At 37.4% G+C, this 24,461-nt stretch overlaps 1 protein-coding gene across 2 annotated transcripts in view; it reads left to right on the top strand.

The window, feature by feature from the left end:
* The first annotated feature begins 12,248 nt into the window (after window positions 1-12,248).
* The window catches only part of GTF2A1L (general transcription factor IIA subunit 1 like), a 47,757-nt gene continuing 35,544 nt past the window's right edge, over window positions 12,249-24,461 (top strand). The window contains exons 1-4 of one of the 2 annotated variants that reach the window (XM_004436662.3): window positions 12,249-12,269; window positions 14,967-15,068; window positions 15,277-15,400; window positions 22,956-23,011. In XM_004436662.3, the coding sequence (XP_004436719.2) occupies window positions 12,249-12,269; window positions 14,967-15,068; window positions 15,277-15,400; window positions 22,956-23,011 (303 nt within the window). The remainder of the gene's footprint in view (window positions 12,270-14,966; window positions 15,069-15,276; window positions 15,401-22,955; window positions 23,012-24,461) is intronic. The other variant, XM_087436799.1, reaches the window with a different exon arrangement.

Below are 24,461 nucleotides of genomic sequence, written 5' to 3'. Positions count from 1 at the left end.
TGGGGGCATTTTGTAAAGCATTTCAAAGCATTGTGAGTCTAGTGGAGTACAATTAAAATTAACGCGGTAGACAAACACTTGAAAGTATTCCTAATGCCTGTCTAAAAATGCTGTTGAATACAATTTTACACATCCCAAAGATTTAAATACCATGCTTATCTCTAAACATTTCTATGTACTAAAAAATAGTGCCTTCCTTCTCAACAGATTTCAAACAAATTTTTTCTGATAAGGGTTAATAAACTCTAAATCTGCTTACTTTAAAAGATTTATAAAATATTATAATGAATCCATCCTGTTTGGTTTCTGAGCTCTCAGTTGCATGTAACAAGGTCCATGTGGTCTCTAAAAGCTCCAGCCCAGGACTGTACTTTCAGGTTCTTAGGTAAGAACAAGCCAATATATGCTTTCAGGAGAATATTCCATGCCAGCTTGACTCAGGGACAAGCCTTCACCCTGTTTAGTCCTCAGAAATCAGTAATGAGCATTGTCTTTTCAAGATGGGTGCTGTCTTTCTCTCAGAAATCTTTCTGGGTGGATGTTGTCATTCTCTTATAAGGAGAATGTTCAAACAATATGTTTCCAAAAATCTTACAGCACAAGTAAGTCTATGAATGGCTAAACACATGAGGGATTCCTGAAAGTGTCTTCCATACTCTGAAGTACAGAAGGCTTACTTTATGGGGCACATATATATGGTGACGGATAAAAATTAGACTATTGGTGGTGAGCACGATGCAGTCTATACAGAAACTGATAAATAACAATGTACACCTGAAATTTCACAATGTTATAAACCATTATGACCTCAATAAAATAATAATAAAAAAAGACATTGGCTGCCTTAAGTGGTCACTTTGAATCACCTCAAAATGCTATGTGACTGTTGTTCCAATTGTCTTGCTAATTCTAACGTTTACTGTGTGCTTACTATGTGCCTGCATTTTTCTAGGCGCTAGGGATAAGCAATCACAAGACAGTAAATTCTTGTTCTTGTAAAGGATATACAACAGTGGGAGAAGTTAGACAATAAGCAAATATCAAGTTGTCATCATTGCTATGAGGAAAAAAAAGCAACATAGTGGCAGAAGAATGCTATTTTAGATACATTGGTCAGGGAAGTCCTCTCTGATGAGATGATATTCTAGCAGAGTAGAAATGAGGAAGCAAGGCACCAAGATCTCCCAGAGAAGACTGTGTTCAGCAGAGGGAACTTCTAGTTCAAAGGTGCTGAAATCAGTGTGCTTAGCCTATTGGAGGAACGCCAAGGAGGGCAGATGGCTACTGGGTGGTGGAGCAGAGTGAACAAGGAGGATACCTGGGGGAGAGATCAGAGAGGTCGTGGATAGGGGAGGGAAGCAGGTCACATACGGCTCTGTAGGCTATGGGAAAGACTTTGGATTTTATTTGGAGTGAGATGGGAGCCACTAGAAGGTTTTGTGCAGAGGAGTGACAGGAACTGAATTACGTGTTAAGATGATTCTATGGATATAGAAGAGGGGCAATGACAGAGCAGTTGTGAGGCTATTGCAATAACCCAAGTGAGAAGTGATGGTGACCAGGAGTGGTGATGAGAGATGAAAAATGGTTGGACTCGGAACCTGTTTGAAATACAGAGTAGTGTGTGCTGATGGGTTGGACTGGATTCCCAATAGTGAGGAACCAAAAATGACCCCCAGACTTTGGCCTGAGCAAGTGAAAAATGGAGCTGTCTTGGGGGCTGGCCCAGTGGCATAGTGGTTAAGTTCGCGGGCTCCCCTTCGGCGGCCTGGGGTTCATGGGTTCGGACCCCGGACGCAGACCGACTCACCGCTTGTGAAGCCATGCGGTGGTGGCATCCCATATAAAGTAGAGGAACATGGGTAGGGATGTTAGCCCAGGGCCAGTCTTCCTCACACACACACAAAATATGGAACTGTCTTTTATGGAGAAGAGGAAGACTGTTGTAGGAGAAAGTTTGGGGAAAAAGATTAGAAATTCAGGTTTGGATGTGTTAACTTTGAGATGCCTATTAGACAGCCAAGTGGAGACAGGAAGTAACAAATGGGCATACAAGGCAGGAAAGAGGGCTGAGCTAGAGACATGACTTTGAGAGACGTCAGTACTTAAAGCTGTGAGACCAGATGACATCACCTAGGAGTGAATATAAAGAGTAGACGTGGTCTGAGAACTGAGCCTTTGGACTCTCTCAAGTTTAGAGGTCAGGAAAATGAGGATGATCCAGGAAAGGAGACTGAGGCAGAGTAGCTAGCTAGAGTTCTATCAGCTGCCTCAAATGCTGCTGATAGGATAAGATGAGGGCTGAGAATTGACCATTAGCAACATGGAAATCATTGGTGACCTTGACAGACAACTCAAGCGGGTGTGGAGACAGTGAGTAGATGGCTTTTTTGAGGAGCTTTGCTGTAAATATGAACATTGCAACAGTGGCTGATGAGGATGAGATCTTCTTTAGCTCCTCTACCTGCCTTAGGACTGAAGCCTTGGTGTTGGTCTTTACTAGTGTCTCTTCTTCACTATTACTTTTTTTTTATTTTATTGACTTGACTCTTGCTAAAATTTTATTTCTCCTCTTCATTGTCAACACTTACAGAAAAGGATTCCTTGTCATCTTTCAGTCACATGAATTCAGTCCCTGAATCTTGCGTTGTTTCTATCATAGGTGCTTTGGAAGTGCCAGCTTGTACTTCAGAGTTTTCATTAACTATATGTGTGGTGTTGAAGGCATTACACATTTCAAAATAACTTCAGCCATTGCTTCAATCAACTCTTGTTTTGCTTTTAAATTTTTTCTTGGCTGAGCTCCACTGGTCAATGTCATTTCAGGTTGGTATGGAAATCTCGCTTTAGATTTTATTATGAAATTCAGAATAATTATGAACTAGTTGCTGGTCTCACAATCTTGTGAACATCTGCAAATTCCTCCAAGTTCCTACGGATAAAAAAACACAACTATTTATTCAACAGTTATATTTACCTAACAGTTTGTACTTTGGTTATTTATTACAGTTGGGTGTAATAACATTCTATGTAAATAGTTGTCCAGGAACTAATAAGCACATTTTAATGAAATAAAAATATCTGCAAAAGGTACAATTTAAGCAACTGCTAATGTAATGTGTTAGTTTCTTGATGCCTTCTTTAGTTTTAAAACAATTAATGATTAAAATAGAAGAATGAACTTCAATTTTAAAGATATTATTACTCAACTACAATAAATATTTCATGTGTAAAGGTAACCAAATAAAACTTACCAAGCAAAAATATTATGTCTTGCCATTCACATTCTATTGCACTCTTTTAAATTTAAAGACAAAAATAGCAACTCCAAATAGTCACAAACAACGACAGAATTGAAGTAACTCAAGTTCTATTTCTTATCTTTATGATCACTGTTTATTTTGAATCTATGGTTTAAACCCAGGAATATGTGGTACCAAAGGGGATGGAGACAACTTCCCTGAAGCAAGTTTGAACGATTCTGGACCATTATGAATTCCCAAAATGAATATGTATATCTGAGTTCACATGTGTCCTGGGTCCAACTGTATAACTGGGAGTTTTCCAAATTAACTTCTACATAGAATACAATGTTTATTAAATGCTAATAAATTGAAATATGCTGATTTGAAGCTTACACATGCATTATTAAAACTCGAAAGTAATTGCAGCAATTGTTCAGAACACTATGCCAATAAAAAAATAGGGGGGAAGTATTTTATCTCAGGCATTGCTTAGAATTGCCAGCACATGGTGATAATAGCAAGCAGATTGACTTGTAGTGGGCTTCATTATTGTATTTAAATTCTCTACACACAGTGCATGTCATCATTGCCATCACCCAGGACTGAATGCCCCCTTCCTGATCCTTGGTATGCCACTGGATGGTGCATATCTCTGCATGTTGGCAGTGATCCCGTAGTGAAAGGAAAACTGATGATGCAGAAGATAGAGAGAGAGAAAATTTCTAGGGCCATATTTCTGAGTAGATGAGAGGGGATGGGATCTGAGGCACTAGCAGAGGGGCTGATTTAGATAAGGGAGTGAACAGTTCACCCATTGCAATAGGAGGGAAGGCAGAGTTTATGGGTACAGAAGCAGGCAGGCCTATATATCCAAGTTATTATTTCTTAGTTTCTTTTCCAGAAATGGAACTGGATTCAGAGACTTTTCACCCTCCCACAGAGGGTGGGTGTCTGGGGACTCCCATGAAGGACCCTTTATGATGGACTTGAATTTTATTTTCTTGAATACCTGGGTTGTGTCTTTCAATTTATATGCTCTTTACTGGTATTAATACTTGAATATCAACTGTACTGACCCAAACAAGGACATTCTTGTGATTTTGGCACTGAGATTATTAATCCCCTCTAACCAAGAATAAATGTTCTGATTTGGGAAGCCCAACTGTGAACACTGTAGAATTTAGTCTCTTTTTCTGCTTCTCGTCTCTGAGAGAGACCCTGCAGATCTGTGAGTGGCTGTGTGGGGGTGGCAGATGGAGCCCAGTTGCAGTGCTTGTCATAGGGTTTTATTTTGATATTTCACACTGCTCTGAGAGAATTCCACCCAAAGGTCCTCCAGTGCCATGAAAAGGACAAGGAAAGAGCATCTTTGAACAGTGACATTGTTAAATGCCAAGAGCCTGCCTCTCCAGTGGATAATTTTGAGACATTCTGAAACACTTTTCAAAGGCTTTGCTGAGCACTCATTGTGGAAAAGGACAAATTCTATATTAAACTCACACTGGGACCAGAAGTGGCCTTGGGTAAAATTGTGTACTAGCTGATGTTTGTCGCCCTCTTTTTATTGCCTTTCCGCCATCAGTGGATGCTCCATCTCCTTCCCACTAAACGTCCTCAAGTCTCATGGGGTCTTCCCCCTCTCCTCCTCTTTGCCTTATATGCTTGAGTGCCAGGAAAGGATATTCATCAGTAACTTAGATCTTCTTGCTCCTCTCTGTGCATGTTGCTTCTGCTGCAGGCTTTTCAAACGGAGCTGCTCATCCTTCCTCACCCCACAGACTCCTGCTTCTCTGCTTCCAGGGTGGCTGTCCTCCAGTCCACACTCCACCCTGCGGCCAGTGGAGAACACACGGTCTGGCACTGAGTGGCCAGCCAGCCTTTGCTTTGCCACAACTTGCCTTGTTCTCTATCCTCTGGCCAAACAGAACTGCCCTCATTTCCTCAAACCCGCTGCGTTCTCTCTCATGCCCCAAGCTTTGTCTTGCACAGAGCATTCTCCCTGGAACGCTCTTCCTTGCCCCCTTCCTTTGTCCCTTACTCACTCCACAGATCTAAGTTTAGGGGTCCCATTCCAGGAAGCCTTCCCTGACTCTGCCCATTCAGGTTAGGTGCTCCTCATAAGTAATTTTTAGTACCAATCCCACTATATTGCAATTGCTTGTGTATTTTTCTTTCCCCCCTACCCATCTGGGTGTTTGATTTGGGTGGCTCTGCCCACAGTGATTTCCCATTTTCTGGGAAGAGGCCCCAATACAGAAGTGGTGGTAGGTGACGGTAGTATCAGTGTTAGGGTGCTGATCCCTTAGCCAGAGCTTATCACCTATATGTTAAATAAAAAAATATTGAATGAATGAATGAATGATAGGATGAATTTCAATAAATGCACTACTTCTTCTAAGGATAGTTGCATTTTAGTCCAGAATTTTTCCCCCACAAATAGGCTAGAAATTCCATTTTTTAGCAGTTTAACAATAAATTCAAATCAATAACATTTAATAATGTTTTCCATATTGGAGGTACTATGCTAGGAACTCAGGGGGCATATAAGGATGAATAATACACAGCCTCTTTCCTCAAGAAATTTAAAACCTATCTCACTTATAATTACAAATATACTTTTTCTTAATAAACAGACACATATTGTCAGGGGTTGAAAAGATTAAAATGTTTGTTTTTAAACTTGATTTAATCTTGTTTTCAAAAGTTGCTGAAAGTGAAGAGGAAGTACCGTTAGCCTTTTAGCACCTGCTATGTGCCACGAATCGTGTTTTCTCATTTAATACCCAACATCCAATAAAGTAAGTGTTATTTCTGGTTATGAAATGAGAGTATCTGTCTTTTGTTAAAAGTATTTTGCAACCATTCATGCAGAAGGTTTTTTCCTGCATGTGAAACAATGCCAGGTGCTTAATTCTCTTGACCTGTCCACACAAGGATAAAATATAACCTCAAATTAAAATGGGGAGTTATTGTCTAAGGGTACAGAGTGTCAGCTTTGCAAGATGAAAAGAGTTATGGAGATGAATGGTAGTGATGGTTGCACAACAATGTGAATGTACTCAATGCCACTGAACTGTACACTCCAAAATGGTTAAGACTGCAAATTTTATGTTATGAGTATTTTACCACAATTAAAAAAATTAGGTCCACCCTAAAGAAGAAAGCCTCCCTTGGTACCTTTTAACAGCTTTGTTGAGGACTAATTTATATATCATAAAATTCACCTGTTTTAAGTGTACAATTCAGTGGTTTTTAGTACAGTCACGTGTTGCTTAACGACGGGATATGTTCTGAGAAATGGGTTGTTAGGAGATTTTGTCACTATGCGAACATCATTGAGTGTACTTATACAAACCTAGATGGTAAAGCCTACTGCACACCTAGGCTGTATGGTACTAATCTGATGGGGCCACCATCATATATGCAGTCCATCGTTGACCAAGATTTTGTGATATGGCACATGACTGTGTATACACAGAATTGTACAACTATCACCACAATCAATTTTAGAACATTTCCCTCTCCCCTAAAAGATCCTTCAAGCCAATTTTCAATCACTCTTGTTCTCATCCCAGCTCCAAGCAACTGCTAACCTAAATTCTGTCTCTATATATTTACCTTTCCTGGACAGTTTGTATAAATAGAATTATACAATATAGGCTTTTCGTCTCTGGCTTCTTTTACTTAGTATAATGTTTTTGAGGTTCATTCACGTTGTTCACCCAGGTTCATCCAGGTTCATGCAGGTACCAGTACTTCCTTCCTTTTTATTGTCAAATAGTATTCCATTGTAGGGCTAGCCCACATTTTATTTACCCATTCATCAGTTGATGGACATTTGGATTTTCCCGACTTTTTCCCTATTATCAGCAGCACTGCTGTGAGCATGCATGTACAAGCTTTGTGTGGACATATGTTTTCATTTCTCTTGGGTATGAGTGAAATTGCTGGGTCATATGGTAACTTCATATTTTTAATTTTTAAAATATATCATATTTAAATACAATATGTTTAAACATTATATTTAAATATAATATTGAAGTTATATATTTAACTTTTCAAGAAACTGCCAAACTGTTTTCCAAAGCAGCTGCACCATTTTACACTTCCTTCACATCCTTGCCAACACTGGTTTGTGTCTGTCTTTTTGTTTTCTGTTTGTTCCTGCTATCCTTTATTTCTCTTTTCTTTTTCCTGCCTTCCTGTTGGTTCTTGTACATTTTTTTAGAATTCCATTTTGATTTATCTACAGTGTTTTTGAGAGTATTTCTTTGTGTAGTCTTTTTTTTTTTGTGAGGAAGATCAGCCCTGAGCTAACATCTGATGCTAATCCTCCTCTTTTTGCTGAGGAAGATTGGCCCTGGGCTAACATCTATGCCCTTCTTCCTCTACTTTATATGGGACGCTACCACAGCATGGGTTGACAAGCGGTTTGTCGGTGCACACCTGGGATCCGAACCGGTGAACCCCAGGCCGCCGAAGCAGAGCACGTGCACTTAATTGCTACGCCACCCGGCCAGCCCCCTTCTTATGTTTGTTTTATATATAATATCCAGAGTTTTTAGCTGTACTTAGTGGAAGGAATAGGAAGAAGTGTGTTCATGCCATGTCGTTCCTGCCTTTCCTGATATTTGAAGCACCTAAGATAACAGTATAGAATATTCAAGATGCTGCCATTTACCTCTTATAAAATGAGACAAATTAGGAAAGAAGAAAAGTACAGTTATTGTGGGATCAAAGCTGATTGGTTCTCTCCAGGTCATAGCCTGAAATTCATTTTTTTGGTCTTTACCTCCATCTTCTCTAAGCAGAAATTTAGGTTGGAAGATTAACTGGAAGCAATGGGCATTATCCTTGCTAATATTTCATGTTCATGTATGATTATACACACTGTGATTAAAGAAATGAAAATGGAATCATTTGTTAGCTAGGAAATTACTGACTCCTTATCAAGACACTGACGAGAATATTGAAAAAGTAGCCATGGGGAAAATTGCGTTTGAAGTCATCCTCCATACTATCCGTGAGTTAATTATAGCCACTAATTTTCATATGTACACAATGTATACATCTCTTTAGCCTTAAAATATCTTGAAGTAGGCCGTAATGTGATTATTAACAGTGTTTCACTGTGTGATAAGGTCACTGGTTGACTATAGCATTGTGTCACACGGTCATTTTCACTGAACTCCTGTTGGGTGGGGGGGAGGGATTCATCATGGTGGAACAGAATCTGGTGTTCAAATAACGTAAGTTGATTTTGGAGTTGTATTAGAAAATGGAAAATGTTACAAAAGTGCAGAGTATAAATAAATCAGAACTACCAACATTGTAACCATTGCAAAGTTACAAGGTGAGGCAGAGATTATCTGGATTTTCATTTCCTGGAAGATGTGAAGGATGAAACAGGCAGAGAAACAATACTGCTGGCTTTAGTGCATTGGTTGCAAAATGTTAAGGAGCTAATTATAAATATTTGCTGCCTCAAGCCATGTGCTTATAGACTAAGTTGTATTTTTTCATTACTGATACATATATTATTTAGAGTCTATACAGTTACTGAAATGCCCTGTATTTGACTGTAAAATTTGATATGTAAAAGATAATGGGTTGTTTCTAAAATACATTTTGTTTTTTACATTCTTATTCAGAGAAAGGACTTCATAGATATGGTGTTTTCTCACAATAAGCAAAGTGAAATTGTTTCTTTACTTTTGTAATACTATCACTGAAACCTCCAGGCAAAAGTAATGAGAACACACAGAATGCAAAGAAATTAATCTGATTACAGTCAATATGCAGCATAACAATGGTTTTGGTCAATGACGGACCGCATATATGACGGTGGTCCCCTAAGATTATTACCATATAGCCTAGGTGTGTAGTAGGCCATACCATCTAGGTTTGTGTAAGTACATGCTATGATGTTCGCACAATGATGAAATTGCCTAACAATGCATTTCTTAGAACATATCTCCATCATTAAAAGAGGCATGACTGTATTAAGATTTGCATAAATGTTACAAAACTGGTGCTGATTACTAATGATATATTAAATATATATTACAGTCTCTAAACAAAGCAGGAGAAAATGAAAATCTGATGCTCTGAATTGTGATGGGCAGTTGGGGAAGAGCTTTATGTTTTGCCACAGGTGTAATTTCGAAGAACTGTGTACTCAAAGAAGGACCAAAGATCAGCATTCCTTTTTTATTCTTTATTTACTATCATAAAAAATAGTCACTGTAAAATTTCCTCACTGAGGCTTGGGATCTTGAAATTTCATTTTTAGCATCAAAAGTGCTTTGTGTATGCAACACACTTCCCCTCTGAGTTGAAAAATTGACAAAAGAAATGTGGCCATAACAGTCTGCTTGTTTGATGATAACCTGGGGTCAACGCTATCAAATATGTCTATAAAGATTCCTTTACATACTTTTCAAATGCTCTTGTGACTGATGAGGGTATTCAAGAAACTTTAAATGCTGAGAGTACAATGAGGAAAAACCAAGCTTCCACTAGTCTCAGTCCATTCAGAGAATGGGCCCTGTATTAGTTATCTCATGCTCTGTAATAAATTACCCCAAAACTTAACTGCTCAAAACGACACATAAACTTACTATCTCACACAGTTTTTGAGGCTTGGGAATCTGGGAGATGCCTAGAGGGTGGTTCTTGTTAAAGGTCTCTCAAAGGAATGTAGTTAAGCTGTCAGCCAGGGCAGCAATAATCTGACAGCTCAAATGGGGAAGGATCAATTTCCAAGCTTACTCATGTGATTGTCTACAGGCTTCTAATTCTCACTGGCTATGAGCTAGAGTCTCTGTTCCTTACCATATGGGCCTCTCCATAGGCTCCCTGAGTGTCTTCAGGACATGACAGCTGTCTTGTCCCCAAGTCAGTGATCTGAGAAAGAGACAGCCCAAGAAGGCAGCCACAGTCATTTATAATTGTGGAAGTGATACACTATCACATCTGTTTTATTCTATTGGTTACCCAAACAAACTATGGTACAATGTGGGACGGAAAAACACAAGGCTGTGAATACCAGGAGGTGGGAATCACTAGGGGTCATCTTGGAAGCTGGCTATCACAGGTCTAGAGCAGATTTGCAACTCGGATTTACCTAGAACATGGGTTAAAGCCTACCTCCTCTAAGAGTCATTGCCTCTGTTATTGGGAAGAAATTACAGCTGAGTCTACTAGTGACCATGCAGACAGATCACAAGGGGCAAATGGAAAGTTGCTGACATTTTTCTGCCAAAGTTACATAACCTCTCTGTACCTGAGTCTACTAAACATACTAAGCAATAGCAGTTCAACTCTAAGTCACACTCTTTATAGGTACCAAGGCCCAAATTTAATTTCAAAAATATGTATGATCTACAGTATAGCCCTGAGAAGGGTAAAACACACAATGAAGTAATACAAAACAGTATGTTGTCACAAAAAGTTAGCTGATTACTAGTCCTATGCATTTAGGAATAAAGTTTTAAAACTTGGCTATGAAAAAGATAGAAAACAAGAGATCTTTCAGCTTTCTTATTTCCCAGCTTGAATAATTTAATTGGATTTTATAATATCAGTAGGAATCAATGACTGCTTTTAGCTTTTCTATTTTAGGTGAAAGACAAGTCATTTTGAATACTTCTGATAGAAAATTGCCAGGTAGAGATACAATCATTAAAAATTATTATATAAAGTTCTCGGCTTTTTGTAAAGGAAATTTTAGATAGTTTTCAATTTAGGAAAGTCTTCTAAAGGGCTTCATATAAATCAGGTGCTTGAAACTCACAGACCAAAAGGTACCTGATCCAGGCAAAGCAAATACAGAGTGGTAGGGCATAAATAGCTCTACTGAACTTATACACACAAATAAATAAGTAAACAGCCTATTTGAAACCTAATAGGATTTTTAATGATTAAATAACTTAGCCACCTGGTTAGGTCAGGGCTCGTCTGCAGGATAGAAAGGCTGTTTAAAAGGTAGAGTATTAGCAATAGATGACTTCTTCCCTTTTCTAGCCCTCCAGGTTATCTGTGCTTACATTCACCCTCAGCCCAAGGCAAGTGATGCCCCTAGATGCTTTATCTTTCAGGGGAGGGAGAGAATTACTGCAAATCAAGAAGTGGTGATTTCTGCCTGAGGAGGAAAAGGAGCTAGAGTGGTGTTAGGGAGCTAACTTGATTTTAGCAGTGGTTCTCCACCTTGGCTGCAGAATAGAATCAGAGTCTCTGGGGTGAGACTCAGGTGCCAAACCTTTATTAAGCTCTCCAGGTGATTTCCGTGTGCAGCCAAAGCTGAGAATCTTTGTCTTGGGACAGTGAGTCTCATTTAAGCTTCCATCAGAATCACCTGGAGAGCATGTTAAAGTTACAGAATGCTGGGCTCCATTCTCAGAGTTTCTGATTCAGTAGGTCTGGGGTGGGACCCAATAACTTGCAAGTTTAACAGGTTCCCAGACGATGCTGATGTTGCTGTCCCACACTTTGATAACCAAACTTAGAAGAGTTTGGTTCTTGTTATACTTTTACTGGAGTTCACCTGCAGAGTGGGGCGTGGTGAGGGGAATGAAAACTGGTAGGAGAGGACAGATACCACTAGTCTCCCTTCTTTCCTGGCCCAACCCCTTTAAAGCTGAAGGTGAACGTGGATCTACCGCTGCATCGCCCTTCCTCTATTTTTAGTCTTTATTTCACAGATTGAGAAAATAAAGGATCTTCGGGGTCATGTGAACCGCCTAAAGGTGGTTAGATGGGATTTAACCACCCTATTTCAGCTAGCCTCCTTGCTCACGTAGGCCAACCTCTTCCCTACTTTGCCACAGCATCGCCGGTTAACGCTGCTCAATTCATTAACCTTTCTCTCCTCCCCTGCCCCGCCCCCAGCGTCCTTACGTAGTTGCCCGGTAACGTGCACCGACTGATCAGTGCATCCAGCGATCCTCAGCAGTGCACCACGTGTTGCGCAGGCGCGAGGGGCGAGGCACTGGATCCGCCGTGATGGCCTCCATCAACCCAGTGGTAAGGAAGAACTGCCGGGCCTCTCCGCCTGCGCTCTCTGTAGAGGGAGCGCGGGTTCCAGGTTCTCGGCAGCTGAGCTCTGCACGCCCTTTTTTTAATCTCCTGGCCCTTCACAGACTGTCAGAAACCCTCTCCCTTAGGGGCGCCGACTGTTCTCCTCCACGTTGGACGAAGCCATGAGGGCCAGTAGCTCAGCCGGAAGTTGGGCCTGGCCCCCACCGGAAGAACAAATGTCCCTGCTCTTCTCCTCCTCTCCACGCTAACTGCAGTTTTCTAGAATGAGGTGTTTAGAAGGTTGTTAGAGGTGGAACTCACCTTAAGCCTCCCAGTTTATGTGTTTAGAAAATTTACCGAGTTCAGTTATACTCTAATTATAGTTCTTAATTTTAGTACGGCCATTGTTGTTTCTAAGCTATATTATTTACCTGAAGTAACAGGTGATGTGATATTTTATGTTACCCTACCACGTATTTTTAGAGTTCCCCCTCCCCGCCGCGCCATTTCCCCATCCTTTAGCATCTTAATGCTTAAGTGTACAATTGGAGTTAAAAAACACAAACACTGGTCTCCTACTCTTAAGGGGCACCTAAACCTCACAGTGAGAATTGACAGGCTAAACGGTACTTGTGAGAATGTCAGTCAGTCTTAAAAATCTGAATTAAAGAAAAAAAGAAAATCAGAGATTAACTTCTATTTTCATTTCATCTCAACAGACTTCACATTTGGTGAAAGGCAATGTGCTTGTCCAGATCTGTGTTATTTTATGGGTTCCGTGTATACATATGCAGCATTAAATGGTCAATTTAGAGGCATGTTGTTATTTTAATGTGTATCTATTTTCTGATGTTAATGTGTTTTGAGATATGTAAAATACTTATGCTTGAATATAAGCTTACTGTGTAAGTATACCATTTCTTCTAATGGTGAACTCCAAGGAGAGTGTGTGTGTGTTTTCTTTTAAATAGAGAAAAGGTTAAGATGGAGTTCCTGGCTATACATAGTTTTAATAAAGATAACAGAACGACTATAAAGCCTAACTGTAGTCCTAGAAGAGAAAATATGTTCAGTACCTACTTTGCTTTTGAAAAATTGTGTTCTAATGGGTTATTTTTGATAGCTGCTGTTACACTCTGACGGCATATCTTTTTTGTGTGTGTGTGTGAGGGAGATCAGCCCTGAGCTAACATCTGTGCTAATCCTCCTCTTTTTGCTGAGGAAGACCGGCTCTGAGCTAACATCTATTGCCAATCCTCCTCCATTTTTCTTTCCCCCCAAAGCCCCGGTAGATAGTTGTATGTTATAGTTGCACATCCTTCTAGTTGCTGTATGTGGGACACGGCCTCAGCATGGCTGGAGAAGCGGTGCGTCGGTGCTGGCCCGGGATCCGAACCCAGGCCGCCAGTAGCAGAGCACGCGCACTTAACCACTAAGCCACCGGGCCGGCCCCTGACGGCATATCTTGAAGATGTTTTTAGCCCTAGGAGTTTTTTCCTCTAGCTTTAAATGTGATAACACTAGCTAGGACTAACACTGAAGCGTCAATTTAGTATGCGTTTATCAGGGTAAACTGTTTTAGAAGAAGCAACTAATCTAGGGCACTTAATCTTAATGGATATGCTTGTGAAGAATGTATTATTTAAATTGTGCTGATTGGCCTATTCATCAGCTTACCCTGGATCTGCAGAAGGGTTAGTTTAAAACCGTGCCACTCTTGGCATGAGCAGGAGTATTTAGAGTATTTACTGGGTAGTATGAAAAAGCAGTCCTAGAATGCCACAATTTTCCTTTTGGCCTGATTAAGCAATTTGAAATAAGAGCAACTCAACTAAATTCCTGTTTTGCCGTTTCTTATGAGTGCAACTTCCACTAGATCGGTATTGTTAGGACACTTAGCACTGCCATTTTGGGCTGGGGTGGGAGTGGAGCACAATTTACGTAGGTTTGAAGGACTGAGTTTGTTTCACAGGGCTATTTTTCTATTGATATTGACCAATGTTCCATCTGGGTAGAAATCTGCTTAAAACTATTGTCATGGCATGTTTTTATTAGGAAGCATTTTAGGATGTTACTTAAGTCTCTGCAATATGCAGATCGTGGAAAGGCAAGGTTCATTCACATCCTCTTTAGTTTCTGTTAGGAAATCCATTTTGGTGCAGTTGTGCTTTTACTTGACAATGATTTAGAATATTTTTTTTGAATTATGTGTATTTTGGAGGTGGGATGGGCTTTGGTTATTCTATGTAAGTGCTTGCCGCAATCTTATGGCTTGGACTTTATTTACATTTGTGGAAATAATATAGTGGACTCTAAAAAAGCTCCTTTGGCCTCTTTGAGAAAAAGGTAAATTGAAAACAGAAGGTTCATTTCCACCTGACTTAAATTTAATTTCCCTTTTTATAAGGAGTGGGGAGGTTAAATACTGACACAAAAGCCAAGTAACACAATGGTAACCACACATCTTAATGAGATTATTATCTCGTATTTTATTGTAGTCCTGTACTTGTAGGTAGGCTGAGACTGTGGGTCTGAAGCTAACACAATTTATGGGAAGCTACTGGGAGTAGGATGCACTTAGCAAAAATCCTTACGGTGGTTTTCCTTTAGACTACAAGATTAGAAAGTGTACACTGCATGTCTTTTAAGGCTGAATATATTCAAACTGGAGAATTTAAAACTTTAACAATTGCTTTTATGTAGCCTAAACTCTACAGATCTGTAATTGAAGATGTAATTGAAGGAGTACGGGATCTATTTGCTGAAGAAGGTATAGAGGAACAAGTCTTAAAAGACTTGAAGCAGGTTTGTAGACAATACAAGTTTCTCTCTCTGTCTTGTTATTTTTCAGCTTAAAAAACTGATAAATTATAGTTCTCATCCCTTAATTATAGTTTAGTACTTGTCTATTTATTGTGCCATCAGCTGACAATTTAATTTAAAAAACGTAAGAAAAAAAAGAAATATCCTATAAAAGTTTTTTTTTTAAAGTAAACATTTTTTTTCTCTGCAGCTTTGGGAAACAAAGGTTTTGCAGTCTAAAGCAACAGAAGACTTCTTCAGAAATAGCGTCCATTCCCCTCTGTTCACCGTTCATTTGCCACACAGCTTGCACCAAACATTGCAGTCATCAACAGGTTGGATACAGTTAGTAAATTAGTACTATTTGGATCTTCAGAACAAATTCTCATTTGGTGGTGGTTTTGAATTAGGCAGGGTCGTGTTCTTAAGGTGAGAGGGCTTGGACCTCAAAATCATTGCTATTAACTGAATACAGAATAAATCATCGCCCCATGTAATGAAAAAAAATTAGGTTATTCAAACTAGGTTTTTAAAATATTAAAGTCCACAAAGGTGACAAAGCCTTACTTCAGAGGAACAAGTTATATAGTTTGTGGGCTATTGGGAGCACCCATTGGTTATTTCAGAGAATTTGCTTAGGTCTAGTCGAGGAGTAATCCAGCCACCATTGCAGAAGCAGCAGAGGTGAAGATGAGTGCTTGCATTCTTGTGCATTCTTTCTCTCTTTCTTGCTTTCTGTATATATCATACATCTGTTATTGTATTGGAAGCAAAATGGAGAGTTAACAAGAATATGGAGAATATTCACGCTACCTCACTGTTTTAGATATATACAATGATGGCTAGAAATTGACAATATGCATCTTACCTTTATTCTTGGACTTAATGAATCTAGACCTCTGCTTTTAAGGGAAACATTTGTCCGTGCTATGTGTATCATTTTAAAGTGGAAAAGACTAGCTAATAAAAGATAAAATGATACTGTCATATCTTTCTAGCCTTTATTTCTTCTTTTCTCTGATTCTTATAATCTTTATGCTACCCTAATGTGTGTGTATATATGTCTATACACAGACACACACACACACAAATAGGTTTTATTGGGTTTAGCTGCAATTCAATAGATTAATGTCTGCAAGAGGTGAGGGTAGATTTTGGATTAGATTGTCAGTAATAACTAGATTGTTCATTGCATACTTGGGAAAATTCACATGAAAATCACTTCAGCCAAGGTGAAGAGAAAATAGTAAGGAGGCTAGTACCTCCTCTATTACAAAATGAGAGAATTTAAGTGTGGCAGCAATTATAACTTATAAAAATGAGATAACTTAACAATGAATATTGAATTACCAAACACAACTTTTATCTAATATTATGCTTATAAAGTATAACTTTGCTCTATAAGAATTAGCAGTGGCACTTTTAATTACTAAGTTGATACGTTGAAACATTTTCATCAGTGGTGGGGCTTTTGGCTATGCTTTTGTTTTTAACTTTACTGTTTTATTAGGGCATGCTTTTAGTTCTCTATTTAAATAACACTCTTTTGAATTATTTTTCTTTGTCTCTATTAAAGAACTTTAAAGATTTTTTACTTAGGAGTGGCTTCTAAACTACTTGACTTTTTTCAAAAGCATGGTTAACAGTTCTCAGGTTCTTTGTCATTCAAAATTGCAGTACTTGATTTTGCCGCAAGATGGTAATGTTACCAGTGATTTAAATCACAAAATAGTCTTGCAACTAATATAATTAGCTGGCTTTCACTTAGCACTTTATTCTTATTCTCTGTCTTAGAAGTTAGAATAATAGAAATAATTAAATTTAAACAAGACAGTTTTTCTCCTTATTTTCCTCTGTATCGTTTATAATGAAATGGTTTAAGAGGAAGTACATGTATCTTTTAAAAATGCATTCTAGGCCTTATTCCTATCCCTCTTCACTTCTAGGTACCCTACAATAAGATTCTTGAAGTAAATAGCCTCATGAAATGGAAGTACTTCTTAATTATATCTTTTCATTGTATGCTTTTAAAAGCCTGATTAAAATAAACTAACTTACCTCTACAACCTTTTTCTCTCTTGTAAGAAGTTCAAATTAAATCTACAATGGAATAAGTCATTTGCCGTTGTTCCACCTTTAAAACTTGTTTGCCCTATCATATTTTCTTTGACTATTATCCATTTATTTAATAATTTCCTATATCTTCAGTTGTCAACTATTTTGGTCTCAGGACCCCTTTGCACTTAAAAATTGAGGACCTCAAAGAACTTTCTTTTATGTGGGTTGTAGATATCTATTTACCATATTAGAAATTAAAGCTGAGAAATTTCAAAAACATTCGTTTATTAATTTAAAGAGTTGATTATATGTTAACATAATAACATATTTGTTAAAAGTAACTATTTTCCAGAACAAAAAATACTTAGAAGAATGGCATTGTTTTACTTTTCTGCCAATCTCATTAATGTCTGACCAAATACAAGACAGCTGGATTCTCTAAATTCAATCTGTTGTGATACGTTGTTGTGGCTAAAGTATATAAAGAAAATCCTGCCTCCTACAGATATGTAATTGGAAAAGGAGGAGTACTTTAATAGCATTTTCAGATAATTTGATGCTACACTAAAACTCAACAGGTGGCAGTTTCGGAGAGGGTAGATGCAAAGTGGAATATGAAACCATATCAGTGGACTTTTTATAATGTTAAAGTTCACTGGTATATCTTGTACTTTGACTCTTTAACGAGTGTGTAATTTTGTAACATATGTTGGTTATTTGGAAAATATTGGTTCACTGAGTTATGGAGTTGACACATTGTTCATTATACAAGATAAAACAAATCATATTCATTAATATCACCACACATCAGGAAAGTGCTTAAGTATTGGAAAGCTATCAGGCTCACTGTGGTGGATACAGTTTGCAAAATTCTGATTTCTGCTTGAGAGCTTGAATTTTATCATTGCCAAACAAATACTGTCAGTTTGTTTTCCTTGAAGTGATGGGCACACTTAGTTCATTTTCAAAAAAACGTCTGCCAGATACTCAAGTTTGAATAACCATAGTTTCTGTCAGTTATTCTTTCAGCAAAAATAGTGTTTCTTGAAAAAAGAGGCTAGATCAGCTCCCAACTTAAACAATAGCTCTGATGTTTTTCTTAGTACTTCTGTATGTGGCAGAAGTGCTTTATGTGTTCTCATTTCATCACACAGAATATTAAAAGGAAGTATACCTGAGGGTTGAAATTTGGTAAAAGTAATTCTTATGGTTACATTAAGGAACATCTATCTTAAGTGAAACAGTTTTGTTGTTGCCGTTTTTTTTTTTTTCCCCTTAAACTGTGAGTGAGTGGCAGTGGAGAATAAATCCAGTGACCACTGGTAAGTTTTGGTGCTACTGCCTTAATTCATGCTGAGGTGCCTTCAATTTTACTCATCATTGCCTTGTGTCATCAGTGCAAATGTCAACAAAAACAGAACAAAAAATATTTGGTGAGAAATGAAAAAGGCATGTATTGTCTTGGTATTATAAAAAATAGTTCTCACCTCATGAGCACCCTGAAAGGGTGTTGGGGAGCCCCAGGGGTTTTTCATGCTATATTTTGAGAACTACTGTTCTATTGTTAAGGTGATCATATATAATTTATAATCCACTTTTAAATTTTAATTATAAAATGTAATTTTTTAAAAACAAGTTTAGGTTCATAACAAATCTGAGAGGAGGTAGAGAGATTTCCCATATACCCGTTGCCCCCCCTCTGCCATTATCAACATTCCCCACCAGAGTGGTACATTTATGACAATTGGTAAACTTACAGTGACACATCAAGAACTCCCAAAGTCCATAGTTTACATTATCACTCTTGGTGTTGTACATTCTGTGGGTTTGGGCAAATTTATAATGACATGTATCCATCATTATAGTATCATACAGAATATTTTTATTGTGCAAAAAATCTTCTGTGCTCCACCTATTTATCCCTTCCCCCTACACCAACCCTTGGCAACCACTGGTCTTTTTACCATCTCCATAGCTTTACCTTTTCCAGAATGTCGTATAGTGGGAATCATACAGAATGTAGCCTTTTCAGATTGGTTTCTTTCACTTAGTATAAGTTTCTCTATTTCTCTTCATGGCTTGATAGCTCATTTCTTTTCAGCACTAAATAATATTCCATTTTCTGGATGTGCCACAGTTTATTTATCCATTCACCTACTGAAGGACACCTTGGTTACTGCCAAGTTTTGGCAATTATGAATAAGGCTGCTATAGACATCTGTGTGCAGGTTTTTGTGTAGACATAAGTTTTCAACTTTGGGTAAATACCAAGGAGTGCGATTGCTGGATTGTATGGTAAGAGTATGTTTAGTTTTTTAAGAAACCGCCAAACTGTCTTCCAAAGTGGCTGTACCATTTTACATTCCCACCTTTAATGAATGAGAGTTCCTGTTTCTCCACATCCTTGTCAGCATTTAGTGTTGTCAGTGTTCTGGATTTTGGCCATTCCAACAGCGGTGGAGTAGTATCTCGTTGTTTTAATTTGCATTTCCCTGGTGACATATGATGTGGAGCATCTTTTCACATGCTTATTTGCCATCTGTATATCTTCTTTGGGCAGGTGTCTGTTAAAGTCTTTGGCCCATTTATTTATTAATTTTTTTTGTGAGGAAGATTGGCCCTGAGCTGACATCTGTTGCCAATCTTCCTCTTTTTGCTTGAGGAAGATTGTCCCTGAGCTAACATCTGTGCCCATCTTCCTCTGTTTTGTACCTGGGATGCTGCCACAGCATGGCTTGACAAGCGGTGTGTAGGTCTGCACCCAGGATCTGAACCCACGAACCCTGGGCTGCTGAAGCAGAGTGTGTGAACTTAACCACTATGCCACTGGGCTGGCCCTTTTGGCCTGTTTTTTAATCGAGTTTTGTTTGTTTTCTTATTGTTGAGTTTTAAGAGTTCTTTGTATATTTTGGATTACAGTCTCTTATCAACTATGTCTTTTGCAAATATTTTCTCCCAACTTATGGCTTGTCTTCTCATTCTCCTGACATTGTCTTTTGCAAAGCAGTTTTTAATTTTTATGAAGTCCATCTTATCAATTATTTCGTTCATGGATTGTGCCTTTGGTATTGTATCTGAAAAGTCTTTGCCACAATCAAGGTCATCTAGATTTTCTCCTATGTTATCTCCTGCATTTTACTTTAGGTCTATACTCCATTTTGAGGTAATTTTTATGAAGGGTAGAAGGTCTGTGTTTAGATCCATTTTTTTTGCATGTTTTCAGTTGTTCCAACACTGTTTGTTGAAAAGACTACCTTTGTTCCAATGTATTGTCTTTTCTCCTTTCTCAAAGATCAGGTGACTATTTTTATGTGGGTCTATTTCTGGGCTCTCTATTCTGTTCCATTGATGTGTTTGTCTGTTCTTTTGCCAATACCACACTGTCTTGATTATGGCAGCTTTATAGTAAGTCTTGAAGTTGGGTAGTGTCAGTCCTCCAACTTTGTTTTTCTCCTTGAATATTGTATTGTATTCTGGGTCTTTTGCCTATAATCCACTGTTGAGAGAGAAATGGGATTCTATTAATAATAACCTCAGAATAAGGTGTAAACTAGGATGTGGGCAGACTGGGACATGTAGTCATCTTGTCTGTGATTGCCTTATTTCTAGGGCAGTTCAAATAAGCTTCTGCTATTTGGTCTTCATGTCACATGGTCTTTTTGATGAAACCATTAGTCATTGTGGGAGGAAGAAAGGGAAGAACAGGAACATTGAGAGGTTTGTGGTGGCTTCTGTCTTTGAGCATTAAAACTCCTAAACTATATGTTCAGTTGTTCTTGAACTTAGATCTGGTGAAAATTGGAGCAATGCTGTTGGTTCTTTAGGTGATTTGAGTTAGAATATTGAGTTTGGTCATCAGGAGACATCCATATGCTAATGAGTAGTCACAGACAAGAAATTGACCAGTCTTTGCACCTCTTGAATCATCTGACTTGGATATTAAGATTTGGAATGGTTCAAAACGGAACCAAGAATTATGAAATTAACTGCCTTAATGTATCAAAGACATTTTGGTGTGTAGGGAAAAATACACTTATAAATGTGAATGTTGTTATGCCATATTATTTTTACTAAATTTTTTAAATTACACCTATGGGATTGAATTCTTTCTATATTCTAAAGTCTATTGTTTGTGAAATTTAATATTTCTAGAATATATACATGAAGACCAAAATTCTGACATTTTAAGTAAAAACATGTATTCAGTTAAAACTTAATTGGTTATTGAAACTCTCTTGAATATTTTAAAAAGTGTGTTCAGGCACATATAATGGTATATATAATTTGTGAATGTATATAAATGGTGTGTATAACTTGTGAATTTAGTATCAAAATTAAGTAGGAGCTGCATGAAACTTCACTATGAACTCTGTTCAATGCTTTTATTCTGATGGCTGTAAAGAAACTCTTAAAATTCTCTTATAGCTCCGTTTGATTTACATAAGTATAGAGAATTATCCTTTAGGATTTATTGCAAGGTATTTAAAAGAAGAAGATTGTTGCTATTTTTCTTCAAGAAATTCATTTAATTGCCTCAGTATGTTAACAGATTTTTGTTTCCTCTCAGGCTGTGGCTTAAGCTGTACCAGCTTAAGCTTTGCTTACTTCAGCTAATTACGACTAATACCATTGTGTTCCTGCCACTCCAGTTCTTTCTAATGTAGCCTTTCTAAAAGAATGCCTGTTGATACGCAGAGCCGTAGACGATAAAAATAATTTTGTGCTTCATTAACCATCAATCTCTGTATATAAGACAACCTCACTTCTGTTGTCGTAATGTGGAAAGAATGGTTATTTAAAAAAATATTTGCTCTTCTGAGCTGTTTGTTCTGTGTAATGGAGACATTCTAGTGTCAGAAACCGATTTTTGGGGTAATTTTCCTTAAGGCAGTATGTGAAAAAAGGCCATAATAAACATTACATTTAATACATATGTGCTGCATAAACATGCTAAAACATTCTTGTTTTTACTAAAGAAAAAGCAAAATGATATTCCAGCAGTCATATTCAGCTGGGTCAAATGAACCTTGAGGTAAGGTTTAAGGTTACATTGATCAACTGAGAGCCTTCTGCTGGAGTTACTATTTGTTCTTTAGACTTATTTTTTAATGATTATATTTACGACCATTTGGCCAACCTTTTAGATGTTTTGTAAATGAAGAGATAGGTAGCATAGAAATTGGTAGGTAATAAAGGAAATACATATGAGATTGCAGCTTTAACGCAGGTTGAGTTGGTGTTTTTCCTAAGAATTTGTTCTCTTATATTTTTCTTAGCAGTCTTACCTGTTTCATGCAAAGACTTCAGGAGACATGTTCTTATTCATTTATTCCTAAAACTCTGTAGCTGTGCTTGCTTACTTGGGCAAAGTATTATAAATAACTTTTCATGAAATGAATGAATTGAAATTTATTTTGAACCTATAAAATTTAGAATGGTTTCTATTGGGTTACATATATTTTCTCAATACTATAGTCTCTTGGAAATGTGCCACTTGAACAAATATTACTTTTTCTCCCCTTTGAAAAGTTGTAATGGAGAATAAGTGCTACATTGACTTACAGAAGACAGCCTAAGTATTTTGTATGCTTGATTACAATGAGATATTTTCTTTTGGTACTTAAAGTAGGTTAGTTGTAAAGTCTTTATCTAAAGTTCTTGGAAAAAAAGAATAATACTTTTTACCTCTCTTGGAATCAGGAAGTTTAGAATTCACCATGGTCACACAAATTAGTGATGGAAAATATTTTTTAAAAAATAAGCTATACTTAGAAATTTTATTAAGTTGGTAAATTCTAATGAATTTATAATGTTTATTTTGTTTTCATGCAGCATCATTAGTTATTCCTGCTGGTAGAACTCTTCCCAGTTTTACCGCAGCAGAACTGGTACGTAGCTTATTTAAGATATGTTTTAAAAGATATGACCCACTTTTAGTGAATGGTGGCAGAAGTCTGGGCATAGATGTAGTTTGTAATCCTCCAGTTGAATGGGAAAATATGTGGTAAGGGATGGGGAGACAGGACTAGCTTCTATAACATAAATGTTGCAAAAACTCAGGAATTCCCGAATTGACTTTTTCTTACCAACTTTTCCTATCTTCCAGAGCAGTTGTTAGCATCTGCCAAGACTATACCCACAAAGTTAGGAAATTTCTGAAGTTACATCGTATGGAGTTTTAATACACTGCATAATGTTATATACTTGGTGGATCCTAAATAGATAATTTTGATATGGTATCTTTTCTGATTTTTTTTTCCCCCACAGTTGAGCCACATCATAGTTCTTCCTTTTATTTAAGTGGAATATTTTGGTCTTTTTTTTACCTTTGTATAGCAGAGGTTAGAGTATAGATTTTCCCCTAAGGATTTGGGAGCAGAAAGTAAAATTAAAACACATGTATAGAAAATTTAGCAGTTTTCAGGTAGGGAGAAATAGCACTCTTTCTCTTTTACCTTTTGTCCATGGTACCTATGGTGTATGATCCACTAGCTATTTTTCATTTTCGTTCAGCCCATGCGCTACCTTTCTAGGGTAAAAAAAAAAAAGGTTTAGTAGGCCGTTTATTTTCATTTTTTTATTAAAAACAAAAACCACACTCCTCACTAGGATTTTTGAAGAATGGTGCTGCTTTTGATAGGAAACCAATGAAGAATATCTGTCTTTGAAATTCTTGGAAATACCTCTTCTCCTGATTAAAGAAATAATATACTTCTAAAAAGTTAAAAACAAACAAATTTATAAAGTAAAAAGTGAAAGAGCCCTGCAGTATTATACCCCAAAAATAACTGTTGTAACTGTTTGATCATATCCATCTAGATTTTTTTCGTGAAAGTTATATTAATTTCAGCATAAAAGTAGAATTATTCCCTGTACTATTTATGTAATTTTTTTTTTAAACTTAGTAATATAGATGGACCCTTTTTAATGCTAGTTAAATATTGATTAGCCTTAGTGAATATATCACAGTTTAATTAACCAATCTTTTGTTGATGGACACTTAAATTATTTTTGGTTATTTTCTAATATAGCATTCCATTGGTTATACTTGTAATTGTGTCCTTGTGTATTTGTGTGATAATAGGTAATCAGGATAAATTTCTAGAAGTAGAATTTCTGGGTCAAAGATCATGCATGTTTTCAGTTTTGGTATATATTGCAAAATTGCCCTCCAAAAGGATTGTACCATATACCCTCATATAAGGAGTGGTCTGAGAGAACTGATTTTTATCACATCCTTACCAACATTGTAGGTTATTAATCAATCCTTTAAATTTGCAGGTCTGATAGGCAAAAATGTTTCTTTGTCTTTTCATTTAGTAGTTAAAAAAATTTAAA

Source organism: Ceratotherium simum, chromosome 11 (genome assembly GCF_057802395.1).
Source record: "Ceratotherium simum simum isolate JZ-2026a chromosome 11, ASM5780239v1, whole genome shotgun sequence".
NCBI lineage: Eukaryota > Metazoa > Chordata > Mammalia > Perissodactyla > Rhinocerotidae > Ceratotherium > Ceratotherium simum.
Note: the sequence above shows the minus strand (reverse complement) of the source record. Positions and strands in the feature narration are given on the sequence as shown.